Source organism: Pan paniscus, chromosome 6 (assembly GCF_029289425.2).
Source record: "Pan paniscus chromosome 6, NHGRI_mPanPan1-v2.0_pri, whole genome shotgun sequence".
NCBI lineage: Eukaryota > Metazoa > Chordata > Mammalia > Primates > Hominidae > Pan > Pan paniscus.
Window position 1 is genome coordinate 101,259,864 of NC_073255.2, and position 14,670 is coordinate 101,274,533.

At 32.3% G+C, this 14,670-nt stretch overlaps 1 protein-coding gene across 2 annotated transcripts in view; it reads right to left on the reverse strand.

Moving 5' to 3' along the window:
- Positions 1 to 14,670, reverse strand: part of SEMA3E (semaphorin 3E) — a 283,628-nt gene that overhangs the window by 43,686 nt on the left and 225,272 nt on the right. For both annotated transcript variants that reach the window (XM_003822740.5, XM_034964340.3), the window contains exons 5-6: positions 10,680 to 10,773; positions 683 to 802 (exon numbers count right to left, since the gene is read on the reverse strand). In XM_003822740.5, the coding sequence (XP_003822788.1) occupies positions 683 to 802; positions 10,680 to 10,773 (214 nt within the window). The remainder of the gene's footprint in view (positions 1 to 682; positions 803 to 10,679; positions 10,774 to 14,670) is intronic.

Consider the following 14,670-nt stretch of genomic DNA (forward strand, 5'->3'; position numbering starts at 1 on the left):
AGCGCATAGATCATTTTAGTTTCAAAGTAGAAAATTTATTTTATGTTTTTGGGATTGTAGTCCAAGAGATTTGAATAAATGTTCTTTGATATGGTATGTAAAATATATGAATGGTATCATCAATGACTATGCATTTTAAAGCTTAATAAAAATGTGGAAAGTAATTAAAATGCTCACCATAAAACAATATTCTAGCACCTCCATATACCAGTGTGCCAAAATATAAAACTTACTTCTTACAAAGAACTCTGTATCAATGAATGTCTAGTGACTTTCCTAGAGTTTTGTCTCTAAAATCTAATGCAATCCTATTAAAACAAGCAAAGCAGGGCAATCAATTCATCAAAAATTATATCAATTGATAAAAGTAGACAAAACAGCTTATTGGATGATGGACTTTTCACTTTTCATACATTTGATTTGTTTTCTTTATTCAAATACTGATTTCTAAGCATTGCTCAGAAGGTATACTGATTTTATAATTAAGCCAATCAATTTTGATAGAAAATGATGTACATATATTATATACAATATTTTAATTCAAGAATGTTGCTAGTAAAACATTCTGAAATTTGTAAAGGAATTGTATTTATATTCTTATTATTATCAAAATGGCAACATTTTCCGTAAGTTTTAGAGTTGATTTCAATCCTAATTCACATACTCTTTTCCTCATCCTTACCTTTCAACAGACGCTCATCGTCATGCTCAGTGCGGATATGGGCCAGTCGCCCCATGCTGCGGAAGATCGCAGCGTCTCTGCTCCAGTAGTCACTGTAGAGTCCAGCAAACAATTCACTACCTACACGGGAGCATCAGTAAAAAAGAAGTCAGTATTTGTTAATATGTTAACAAATTAAACACATCCAAATTTAATATGTGTATCTATAATATGTACTTTATGACATTAATACTATTGCTGTTAGGAGCATGGATGGTATAGTAAGACTCCCAGGGTTTGAGTCCAGAGTCTGTCACTTACTAGGTGTGAACTTGGGCAAGTTGCTAAGTTCCCTGTGCCTCAGTTTCCTCATTTAGAAATTAGAAAAGTAATTGCATTCAGTAAGATAGTTAAGAGCAAAGCACTTGGAAGATCAGCTGGTAAATAGTAAGACCTATATGAGTTTTTGGTAAATACCTTGGCTTCATTTATTTTCCTAGACTTCTTTTAACCTCCCTATCATCAGGGCTTTATCATTATTATTGTTATTGTGATGATTACAGGTTTTATATGTCAGTCAGCTAATTCAAAGCCTTCTTGTAACAAGATACTGCTATCATGAATAGGATTTTAGTGTGGGAACAACAATGTCTAACAAAGATGATATAATCCAATCAGTTGTCATTCAATTTGTAAATTTGTGGCTCAGTCAGATAGGAAGGATATAAAAAGCGCTCAAAATTTAATCAGACAGTCAACAAAATGATTGAAGGAAGTTAGTTGCAACATGTGGTGGCAGTCACAGTCTTAAAATCAGACTGAGAAATTACATAATGTATTCAGGGTCTCAGGAAATAACCATGTGTCTTTTGAGTAAGAAAAAAGACATTAAAATAACTTAAGGGAGAGTATAACTTGAACTCCAGGAAGATCAATAGCTCTGAAGCATAGGGACTTAGAATCCTTTCCCAAAACTCACAAGAGGTAATCAGTGTGCCCATCAGTTTTACCAGAAGGATGTCCTGGCCATACCCGGCTCAGTTGTCCTGTCTGGAGCAAAAATCTCTGGCCAAGAAACAAATGATAACAGCAGATTGCTGGAAACAGCAACCTCAAAGCAAAGTGGTAAAATTGTTTTCTTAATGAGTGGCATATAACATTGGTCTAGTTCTAAAACAGATATGATTATTATATTACATAGTACTAATGCTTTTTTGTTAAGTTTGCAATGTGTATGCATACACATGATATTTAAAATGCTTTAAAGGTTAAGAGATTTCAAAATTAATTGTATTTCCAATATATCTAATTATGTAATTAACTTTATAATTAGGATTATTAAAGCTGCAGGTATAAGAATTTGACCAAATATATAAACAGAATTTAAAAGATATTGAATACTTTATTTATAAATTTTATTTATTAGAACTTTAAAAATTGTTTAATTATTTATGAAGGACTTTTTTCCCAAGGTAAGGTCTTTAAAGCTTTGGAAAACTTCAGAAGTGTAAGCATTTTTGTATGATTTAACATTTGAGAAAATGATCAATTAAATTATATATAAGATAAATTAAAAGGAAGTTTATTTTCAACTTGCATTAACTATTAATATTTTAAAGGTAAAGATGATTGCTTTTGTTATACCAAATTTAGAATAATATGATATAAATTAAACTCAAAGATTAAAAAAATAAGCTTTAGAAGTACTACTATAATAGTCTTTTTCATTTTAAAAAGATAAATAATTCCAATTAGTTTTTCTCTGTTCACAAAATCCTCTACGGATGCCTAAAACACTCTATGAGATACAAATAAATACAATCTATGGTTTCCAAAAAAGAATTCATTTTAAAATTATATATTCTAAATGAGAGAGGAAAAAGTAAATGTGTCAGAGTGTTAACAATTGGTGAATCAAGGTAAATGGTATACAGGTGTTAAATTTACTTTTACTTCAAATTTCTTTGTATTTGAAAATTTTCAAGATCACAGAGTTTTTAAAAAGATATATTTGTTGAGTTCTTCTAGTATATTCAACTTACGCTCAGTGAGAGGTATGATGTAAGGAAAATAACAAAAACTAAATGACGATTTAAATCTGGACTTAACAATATATAATTTGGTAGAGAAAAGTTATGTTAGAACTCTTAAGCATATCATGTTATTTGATAATAGAAAGGGAAAAGATTAACATAGTTTTTTATCAAAGTCATTTAATTAGTGCTGTCTTCCCCAGAAATTTTATGTCTATGTTTGAAGAAGTAGTATTTTGAGACCAAATGCATAAATGCAATCAGTGGTTAGGAATATGACCTGTTACCTGGAATTCAGTCTGCATTATTTGAACATGGATAAAAGAGAGTCATTAAAAGGACTTTGGAATCATCAACTCTATGGCATAAACAACCAAGTTGACACTTAAAAAAATTGACTATTAACACATGAGTGAGGATTTCTCTGAAATATTTTTGTTTTTAATTATTATAGTTGAGTTATGTTTACCACACCAAATATAAAGGCCAGCTTGTTAAATGGTTGTAAATATAATTTATTTCGCTACTGTGGGCTGGTCTGAATCTTTAATGTATAATGGGAATGAAGATTAGATTTCTTTAAAATCATAAGTTTTCTATTCTTTAAATTTTTAATATTTGATTTTATATCTTAAAGTATTTTAGACTTTGATAATTGAAAATATTGTTATGGGAAAATAATATTTATATTAGTACACTTCGATTTTAATGGATTTATCCTAATTTGGAACATTGTTTCAAAATTATCGTTTTAACCAATGCTATAAAATTAACAAACAAGTATTCCTTGGAGCCACTAGGTGGCAGCCCTATGATGCTAGATAATACCATATCCAGAGACAATTCTCTGCACAAGAGAAAAAATAATGTATTCTCAATGTTACCCAGTTTCCCATTTTGCACTCAGGACAGAGAAAATTGTGAGCAATTCCCATAACACAATATGAACTGTATGACTTGAATTTCAAAGACACTATATAGGTGCTAAAAACTGTAAGCAACGTAAATAGAAACAAATGTGTTTCTGTTGGAAATGTTAGGTTTTCCTCAGAAGGGAGAGATATTCCTTTCATATCTTCATATCAACGCAAATTTAAAAAAATTCATAGTAATTGATAATAATTATGTTTGGCAAAATACTTTCCTAAGAAAATTAGAAAAGAAAGACAACACGTTAGTGAAAAATAAATAATAATATTAATAAAACCTTAGGTAAAATAATACCTAATAGTAATTAAATAAGCAAAAATACTGGGCATTATTAAAATTTTTAATACAATTTGTAGGAAATACATAGTCTCTAATTAAATTTATTATAACTATTTGGTATCAGAAAAGTTGTGAATCAATACATTGATCTTTTACAGAATGCAAAAATAACATCTAGATAAATCATATTTTCATGGATTAAAATAGGAAAACATTTTATAAAAAGATTAAAATACCTTTTAGGGCTTCAGTTATAACAGAAGAACTATCTAAGGATTTAGTTTTCTATGTCTATGGAGATGGGCGAGTTTAACAACTTCTCACACTCAACAATAGTCTCTATATAGAGAAGAAAGAATAGTAGAAATAGTTCTGCAGTGGAAATCTGGCAAGCCAAGTCTCTAGCTCAAAATCTGCTATTTGACCACCACAAACTGTTCAAAATCTCAAGGTCTCAGTTATCTGTAGAATCAAAGAGACTGCCATGTAATTCTCAGAAACTGCCAAGCTTTTATGTTCTCTCTGCTCTTTGGCCTAGAATTCCACACCTCTCTTCTCACCTCACCTTCCTTTTGCCTGGTTATTGTCCGCTTTTTCCATGACACCTTGTCTGGCCAAACTTTTTTAGTGTAGTGGTTCCTAGTGCCACTGTAGCTCTGGTACCTATTTCTATCCTACTGCTCATCCAACTATATTTTTATTGACTCCTTGTGTGTTTGAAATGATGCCTCATTAATGTCTGAAATACAAAAAATGCTCAATAAATATCTGTTGAATCAAAGAATGGCTTAATGAGTTCATAATTAAATATATCAGAAGTTCCTTTCAGGGTTTAAAAAAGGTTATGAAAGGCTGTGAAGTGTCAACAATCAGGGCCAGGTGCAGTGATTCTCGCCTGTAATCCCAGCACTTTGTGCAGCCCAGGCCGGAGGATCGCTTGAGTTCAGATGTTCAAGATCAGCCTGGGCAACATAAAGAGACCCCCATCTCTACAAATAATAATAATAATGATGAATAATAAAGTAGCTGGGCATGGGGGCCTACACCTGTGGTCCCAGCTACTCAGGAGGCTGAGGTGGGAGAATCTCTTGAGCCAGGCAGGTAGAGGCTGCAGTGAACTATGATTGTGCTACTGCACTCCAGCCGAGCCAGACCCTGCCTAAAAAAAGATTAAAAAAAAAAATGCAGGATAAGATCTTAACTTTTAAAAACTGTTTCAGAGAGAAAATATCAAACGAAAGAAAAGGCTATTGGGAATTTACGTGGATAACAAATTTGAATTTTTGTTCCTTGAGGGCCTTACGTTATTAATTTTAATAGATTAAAACGGGAACTCTATTTTTTTCAAAAATTGGTCCCCAAGAATTTCAGCCCAAAGGACATTATATTGTGATTAAAAGACTGTGTCAACACTAAATTGCTTATGTGAAAGAAAATAAGACAATCATTTGACTCTTTGAAATAGATAAAAACACATTCTTTATATTAATTCTAAAATGTGTAACTAAAGTACTTTTCTATATAACTCCTTTTTTTACAATGTAAACTCTAGTTGAAGTTTTAATTAAATCCATTGCATTGCCTTAATATTTTATGGAACGTATCAAGAGTTTTGTTCATAGACTATATATTATCTGAGTTTTTACCATGTTGGATTTTAATTGTATAACAAGAAAAATTCACAGTAGTGTTTCATGACCTTCTTATCTTGTTAAGTTTTACTCAAGCATTGCTTCTGTTTATGTTATAAATGCATGTTATGCAAATCTAAATAATGTGAAACATATTTGCCTCATGGAACAGCATATGGCTAAAGACTGATTTAGCTGCCTCACTTTATAACTGGATTTTATAATTTTGTTAGAACATTATTCTATTGTGGATGGACTGTTTTGCAGAATCACTATGACATGCATAGCTACAAAGAGAAACAAAATGCACTTGGGAGGATGAGGATGGATGAAAATGACTCACATATTTCAACATCCCGGTTCACACTCACATTCTGCTTAGGATGCTGAAAGAAACCAGGAAGAATGTGAGATTCTGAATGTGTGATTTTATTGGGCATTTAGCTGTTGTTTGGGCTTTCGGTTTGTTTTGGTTTGGGAAGATGATTAGCACTAGCTCTCAGTGTTAAGAAGGTGGTTTTGAGGCATGAAGGAACAATAAAAACATCTTTTGAATCTGTTTATTTGTGTGTGCCAGCACCCATGGCTGTACTCTTGAGTTTTCTTGGTGGCAAACCAATGATATTGATACCATGAGGGTTAAACCAGATTCTCAAAGGAGAGAATATAAGTGGGGAATTGAAGAGTGGGGCTTTTTTCTTCGTCCTTTACCTCTTTTCGTTGTGACGGAACCATAAGTAAAGTATTCAAATAGCTCCTTAGAGACTAGCAGTCATGGCCAGAAGCTACAATAAGCATGTGGATAATGGGCATTCTGCCAAGTGAGAGAGAGAGCGAGCAGCAGCCTTGGATAAGAAATTATAGATATTCTTTAGGGACAGGAAAGTGGTAAGGGAATAACCTGAAGTCTATGTTTCTATATAGTTGAGGTGAATTCAAAACACGAGGCAGCACATTTGCTTATTATGTTTGTAGAACTTATCATTATAAAGACAAATATTCTAACTTCATTTATAATTTTTTCATTTATTTTTCTAATAAATGACTGTACTTTGTGCCAGTTTATTCCCTGAATGCAAATATAGTTAATTAAAAATAGACAATTATTTAAAATGTTTTAATATTATTAACAACTTGAAACAATAACTTAAATTTTCTCTGCATGCATTCTAACTCCCATTCATTCAATTGACATTGACTTTTAATTTACAAAATTCATAATAAGGATATATATTCACAAAGGTATTATTATGGATAAAAGCTCAGTCAGGAAGAGGATTTCAGTGGCTGTAAACTTTGTAGTTTTATTTGCTGAAAAAAGTAATAGAAAAAAAGTGTAGGAAAAATTCATGGACTATAAAGTGTCTTATTAGTGATTATTTGTTAAAATAAAATTCATGGACTATAAAATGTCTTATTAGTGATTATGTGTTAAAATAAAATTTAGTGTGCATTTACTTTGAAAAGCATCCCTAAAAATACTCCAACAACAAAGTTAATCCTTTCAAAGCAAAGTTTCAAAAGGTACATGACAAATCAGGGTGTTTTTTCCCCCAAACTCTAGCTACATGTGTCTTATCATACCTTAGGCATTTCAGTAATGGTAGGATTAAATTATACCTGGAATTGGTAGTACAACTATGGGTCAGAATAAAATTTAAAAATAAAAATGGCAATAGAATTAAAAGGAGAAACTATGGGGGACTGTAACGTTACTGAAGATATTATCAACTTAATTAGAATATTGCAATAGTATGTCAAATATAACTGATAAAAAGAGTCAGCAAAAATATTTGCTTCTTGGCTAAAATGACACATGACATAAAGAACACTATTTCCTGGATTTTTATTTGGCCACTTACCAAACTCAATAATTTAGTAGCAAGATAATTACTAAGTATATTTGGATGATTTGAAAGGCATGGATACGCAATGCAGCAATTCATTATACTGAAAAATTTATTGTTTCAACAAGCTGCTTTTAAAATCAAGTTGTAATGCCTTGTCTTCCTCAGACAGTTACTTAAAACCACTTCAAATACAGTAGGAGTAATCACACTGGAGGAAAACTTGGCCAAACATGCAGAAATATGGCACCTGAGATATGAGCTGATATGCTACCAATATAAATTGTGTTACTACAAAGACGCATTGGAAGAGCAAGCCTATTTAATATATGATTTCATTTTGATTAGTTTCTGAATATATATGACATAGTTCAGTTAGAAGCTTGTTTTTACTCCTTAAATCCTTTGTCACATAGAATTATTACAAGCTATCAAGTTTTCATTTCTAAGTTAGATTATAAATGGAATAAAAATGTGCTTTATAACTTGTCTTTCATCTATCAAATAAGCTTTAATATTTATTCAATTTTTTATTAACCTCTTCTTCGTATGACCTTAAGTCAACTGAATTTAAGTTAACTGAATTAAAATTGTATCTAAAATTAGGAAATTACATAGAAAATTCTCTAATTTGCAAGCACCATTTTTTTTTAGGTCAAGCAGCTTTATGAGTATGCTACCAGTTTCAGTGTATTATCATTAAATTTGTCTTCATGTGAACAGACATTAAACATTGTGTGACATATAATTAACCATGAAACTAAGAAGTAGCAATAATCTAACGATAGTCATCTTTTTGCTGGAGGCTTGTCTTAACCCATCAGCAGAGAACATGTGTGGTCACAAAATACCCATTAATACATTCTTTCACAGTCAGAGTAAGCACTACCGAGCTTGCCAAATTCCAACTCAGGTAGCTTCATTTTTCCAGCCCACATTCCTGCTGCTTTTTCAATTGGGTGAATTATTTTCACTTCCTCTCTTTTAAAGAGTTTCTGGCTCACATAGGTTATCAGGTTTCCATCCAGTGGCTGCTGCATTTCCACAGTGAGTGAATGATCTCTCCAAGGTACTTTGGGATGAAAGTGAATGGATAAATGTGAAGAATTATATTTTTATTTCTTCTCTTTGGAGGGATTATTCTATAACTTTTGTGTTTAGCTTGGAGGGCTCCTTTGATTTGATTTCTCTTCGAAATAAGCGAAACAGCCACCCAGATGGCAAGCACTTCAGATTTCAGCATAGTGTAATTTGATTTGGAGGTTCAATGAAACTCACTTGGAAATGTCCCTCCAGTAATATTTCCCCTCTTAGAAATTTAACTTTTAAATTCTTGGCTTCATGCAGAAACAAACTCCTAGGGAGGCTGAGTAGTAAGTGGCAAGGTGGTCATAGAAATTATTATTAACTCTTTAAATGAAATGTTAAAAAATAATTTGCCTTCTAATATTCTCAGGATTTCACTATAGAAGCAGCATATACTGTGTAATTTTTAATTTCCAATTCCCTTTTTATGATTCTTATGAATAATATTCCAAAATTAATTTTGCATTTGTTTAGGAACCTCAGTAAGAATTACATTTAGTATTTATAGGAGACTTAGTCTTTGCAAGATACTATACGGCACAAGAAAGATAAGAAAGTCTCTTTTTTTCAAACATATTAAAATCTTTATGAAGAAAAATTCACTAACAACTTCAGAAAAAGATGGTGTGAGCCTATGAGATATATAAATTTTAATGTATATTCTGTCAGTTGCATTGGAATTTCTTGCATTTATGGACCTGGCATCCCCCAAAAGTGTTATTCCTAAGGTTTTGATTTTACTAAGTCTAACCTGACTTAGGCAACCCTTTTCTCATATTTAAAGTCTTCCTTTTTTTAATACTCTGTTTATACACACACACACACACACACACACACACACACAGAGAGAGAGAGAGAGAATTGGTAGAGAAACTCAAAATATTTCAAATTAATATTTTCTCTTTAATATTTATTTTTCTCAAATATTGTACCTCTTTATTCAAGCCCCTGAAGAACTTAATTACTATATAATTCTCATTTTATAGCCTTGTCCAATTATGAAGCTGAAGTATATCAAACTTTTCCCATTAATTAGAGTTAACATGAGGTGTTTGCTCTATAAATACATAGGTTTTAAAAAGCTTTACTTTTTTACACCTGAGAACCAGATGTAGGGAATAGAATGCAAGACCCAACAAAATAAACTGACTTGAATATGTTCAGGGAACACAGATTCTCAAGAATATGCAGTAGCATCTATATCAACTCTAAATCAAGTATATAATATGGTTTAATCATCAGGAGAGAGTTTTAAGTTTTAATCGTTTATTTAGAATGTGAAGTCTCTACATTGTATTCTGTACTCATTTTCTGCAAAGAAGATGACCTAATATTAGCATATAACTCTAAAAATTATAAATGTAATAATGCAACCTTGCACATCTGCACCATACGTGCATCAGAACCTCTCAACGCTGAGGGAAGAAAATCATTTCCATTAGTACCTATGTCAGTGTTGGGGATTGCTCTTTTTAATTGAAGGCTTAGGAGCTCATTCATCAGTCTTTACTGTCACAGTGCTGAAATAGTTTGCCAAGTTTGCAATTTTTAACCCCAAATTGCAGGAAAATATTACTTAGTTGTGTCTTAAGTGAGATTGTTTGGTACCTTGTCTAATTAAATTAAATCAAATTGAACTCCAGATCCAACTTTATCAACTCACGTCATTATTTCTGTATGTACATTTAGTGATAGGTTGAGCGGGTCAAATTCTATAGTTTACATTCTAGATTAACAGAAATTTAGATAAATAAATTTAAGTTCTCAAAAGAGATGAGTTTCTGCTGAATTCTACTAATAACAGAGAAAGATACCATAAAGAATATTAAAAGTTCTCTAAAGTCACAAAATAATTGAAACATGAAGAATTAACACATATTAAAATAGTTTCATTTCTCTGACAAAATTTTTATAAAGTCTTCATATAATTGCATTTTATAAGCATCAAATGACACCAAATACATGAGATATTAAACGACAATTTGTTTTCTCAGAGTGAGACACACACACTTTATAGCATCTGCACTTATTTTAGAGTCAAATTGCTCAGGTTAACATGGCTTGAAATTTAATATCATTGCTTCGAGCACCAGAAAATAGATATGACAAGGCATAGTATGTAAAGAAATGCTGAAAGAATGTAACTGAAGTTGAAGTATATGTTTTAAAATCTTTATGACTACCACCTGATGTCTGTGGCAATGACAATTACCAATTAAAGTGGAGATGAAGGAGGAGCTGGGGTCAAAAGGACATCTGCCCCTTCCTCTCTCAGATCTGGGTGATTCCAGGTGAAACAGAGGATCCTTGAAAGAAAACCAGAAAAAGCATTATGAATACGCCTCCTCTAATAATCATTTAATTCCTTAGGTAAAACATATGAAACTTCGATTATTTATAAAGCATGTATTCTAAATAGAGCACCAGTAGCATCAATTTATTTAGAGACAAACTGGGTTTTATAAATAAGCACATGTGTTTTACAGACCCATATGAGTTCTCTCACTCCTCTGAAAAAGTATGCAGGTGATGAAAGAAAATAGCACTTTTTAAATCATTTTATGAGACTGTATTATTTATTCTAAAATGTGTCAATGAAATATTTGAAAGGAATTGAAACTTGCTGGAAAAAGGTTAATGAAAAGGAGATTCAATGTTAAAAATGATAGTGGGCTTTTATCAAGCATATCAAGAATGCTGTTGTTGATTTTTTCATAAATTAGATTTTTATTTTTGATATGAGGGGTACATATGCAGGTTTGTTATATGGCCTTATTGTGTGATGCTGAAGTTTGGGGTATAAATTATCCCATTAGCCAGGTAGTGAGCATAGTGTCCAACAGGCATTTTGTCAGCCCCTGCCCCCCTCCGTCTCATCCCCCTCCAGTGGTCTCCAGTCTCTATTATTGCCATCTTTATGTCTGCATGTACCTAATATTTACCTCTCACTTATAAGTGAGAACATGCAGCATTTTGTTTGCTATTCCTGCCTTAATTCACTTAGGATAATGACCTCTACCTACATCAATTTTGCTGAAATGGACATGATTTCATTCTTTTTTATGGCTGTGTAGTATTCCACTGTGTATAAATACCACATTTTCTTTATCCAGTCTAGCATTAATGGGCACTTAGGTTGAATTTATGTCTTTGCTATTGTGAATAATTCTGCAATGAACATATGAGTGAGTTAGTAGAGGAGCTCAAAGTATTTCAAACACACATTGTCTTTTTGGTAGAATGATTCATTTTCCTTTGGATATTTACCCAGTAATTGGGATTGCAGGGTCAAATGGTAATTCTGTTTTAAGTTATTTGAGAAATCTCTAAACTTTTTTCCACAATGGCTGAACTAATGTATACTCCTTCTAAGAGTGTATAAGCTTTCCCTTTTCTCCACAGCCTCTCTGACATCTGTTATTTTTGACTTATTATAATAGCCTTCCTGACTGGTGTGAGATGATACCTCATTGTGGTTTTGATTTTCATTTCTATGATGATTAGTGATATGGAGCATTTTTAAATGTTTTTTGGCTTCCTGTATGTCTTCTTTTTAGAAGTACCTGTTTATATCCTTCGTTCACTCTTTAATGGGGTTATCATGATTAAAACTCTCAACAAACTAGGCATTGAAGGAACATTTGTCAAAATAATAAGAGTCGTATATGACAAACTCACAAACATCATACTAAATGGACACAAGCTGGAAGCATTCCCCTTAAGAACAAGAAAAAGACAAGGATGCTTACTCTCACCACTCCTATTCCACATAGCACTGGAAATCTTAGCAATAGCAATCAGGCATCAAAATAGAAAAAGAAGTCAAACGATCTCTCTTCACTGATTGATTCTATACCTAGAAAATTCTAAAGACTGCTGAAAGTCTCCTAAAACAGATAGATGATTTCAATAAAGTTTCAAGATACAAAATCAATGTCTAAAAATCAGCAAAATTTCTATACACATATAGCATTCAAGCTGAGAGCCAAATTAAGAACACAATCTAATTTAAAATACCCACACACAATAAAACCAGAATATCTACAAATACATCTAAGCAAGGAGGTGAAAAATCTCTACAAGGTGAAAGGCCTCTATAAGGAGATAGTGCTGCAGAAAATCATAGATGATACAAACAAATGGAAACACATTCCATTCAGATGGACTGGAAGTATCAATATGGTTAAAATGGCCATACTGCCCAAAGGAATCTACAGATTCATTGCTATCCCTATCAAACTATCAACATCATTTTTCACAGAATTAGAAGAAAACTATTCTAAAATTCATAAGAAACCAAAAAAGAGCCTGAATAGCCAAAGTAATGCTAAGCAAACAACAACAAAAACAAAAACAAAGAAAAACTGGAGGCATCACATTATGTAACTTCAAACTATAGTACAAGACTACAGTAAGTATAACAGCTTGGTATTGGTACAAGAGCAGACACATAGACTAATGGAATGAAATAGAAAATCCAGAAATAAAGCTGCATATCTACAGCCATCTGATCTTTGACAAAGTTGACAAAAATAAGCAATGAGGAAAGGACTCCCTATTCAATAATTGGCACTGGGATTGCTGGCTAGCCATACGCAGAAGAATGAAATGGGGCTCCTACTTTTGCCATATACAAAAATTAACTCAATATGGATTAAAGATTTAAATATAAGACCTCTAACTATAAGAATCCTAGAAGAAAACCTAGGATATACTCTTCTTGATATTAGCCTTAGCAAAGAGTTTTTGACTTAGTCCTCAAAAGCAATTGCAACAAAAACAAAAACTGACAAGTGGGACCTAATTAAAGAGCTTCTGCACAGCAGGAACTATCAACAGAGTAAACAGACAACTTACAGAATGTGAGAAAATATTTGCCAGCTATCATCCAACAAAGGTTTAATATCCAGAGTGTATAAGGAACTTAAAAAGTATTACTGATTTTTTTAATAGTTTGAAAAAGAATAACAAAATGTACTCTCAATAATTTGGAATATTTATTTTCAATTTTATTCTTCATCACATAGTATTTGTATAAACATTCAATGTTTAATAACTTATAGAATAATTAATGCATAAGTACTGTAAATATTTATCAACAAATGCCATATTATGTACAATATTTCAATTTTAATATAAGGTTTCACACAGATAAGATAATGAAAATTAATATTTTCATGAAAAACTACTTTATTGGCTCCTATTTCAAGCATATAACCATAGAACTTATCCCTTAATGTTTCCAGGTTTCAAAATTCTCATTAAAGGTTGTTTTGTATAATTAATCTCCATTAAGTATACTACAAGTGGTTTGGGTAAAAAAAGTAGTTTAGAAAAGTGACAATAAAAATCAATATTGAAAAACTTGTATAAAAAACTAATTTAAAATAGAACATCATGATATTGCTCAATTTGGCAACTATGTACAACCCTGCTCATCTGTGAACCACAAACCTATAAACAATCTTGAAAGTCCAGAGTAACCTCTGAGAGTTGAGGGCACTTCTCTCAAACTTGATCTTAACTTTGCTAGTCATCTGATTTACCCACATTATCTGTTCTGTCTTTGTCTTGCTATTCTTATTTAGCACCCTTTTCTCTTTCTCTGATATCCTAAAATCACATCCTGATCCTGCCATTTTGAAAACTTTTCAGTAAATGCTGAGTTCACCCAACCACTACTACCATCCAGTCTTATCCTTGGATTTAAAACATAGCCTAGTGCCGGGCACGGTGGCTCACGCCTGTAATCCCAGCACTTTGGGAGGCCGAGGAAGGCACATCACCTGAGGTTGGGAGTTCGAGACCAGCCTGACCAAAATGGAGAAATCCAGTCTCTACTAAAAATACAAAATTAGCCAGGCATTGTGGCACATGCCTGTAATCCCAGCTACTTGGGAGGCTGAGACAGGAGAATCGCTTGAACCTAGGAGGTGGAGGTTATGGTGAGCTGAGATCGTGCCATTGCACTCCAGACTGGGCAACAAGAGTGAAACTGTCTCAAAAATAAATAAATTAAAAATAATGATAATAAAACATAGCCTATAGAACAAATGTGGCCTCCTGACCCAAAAGTGTGGCTAAACTTATATTCTAAGCCAAAAAAGTTTTACCTTTATAGCTACTATACACCAATTTGAAGAAAGCATGAATGGCAGTAGAGAGATGTTATGTGTTTACTTCCTGCAGATGGCAGTTTGCAA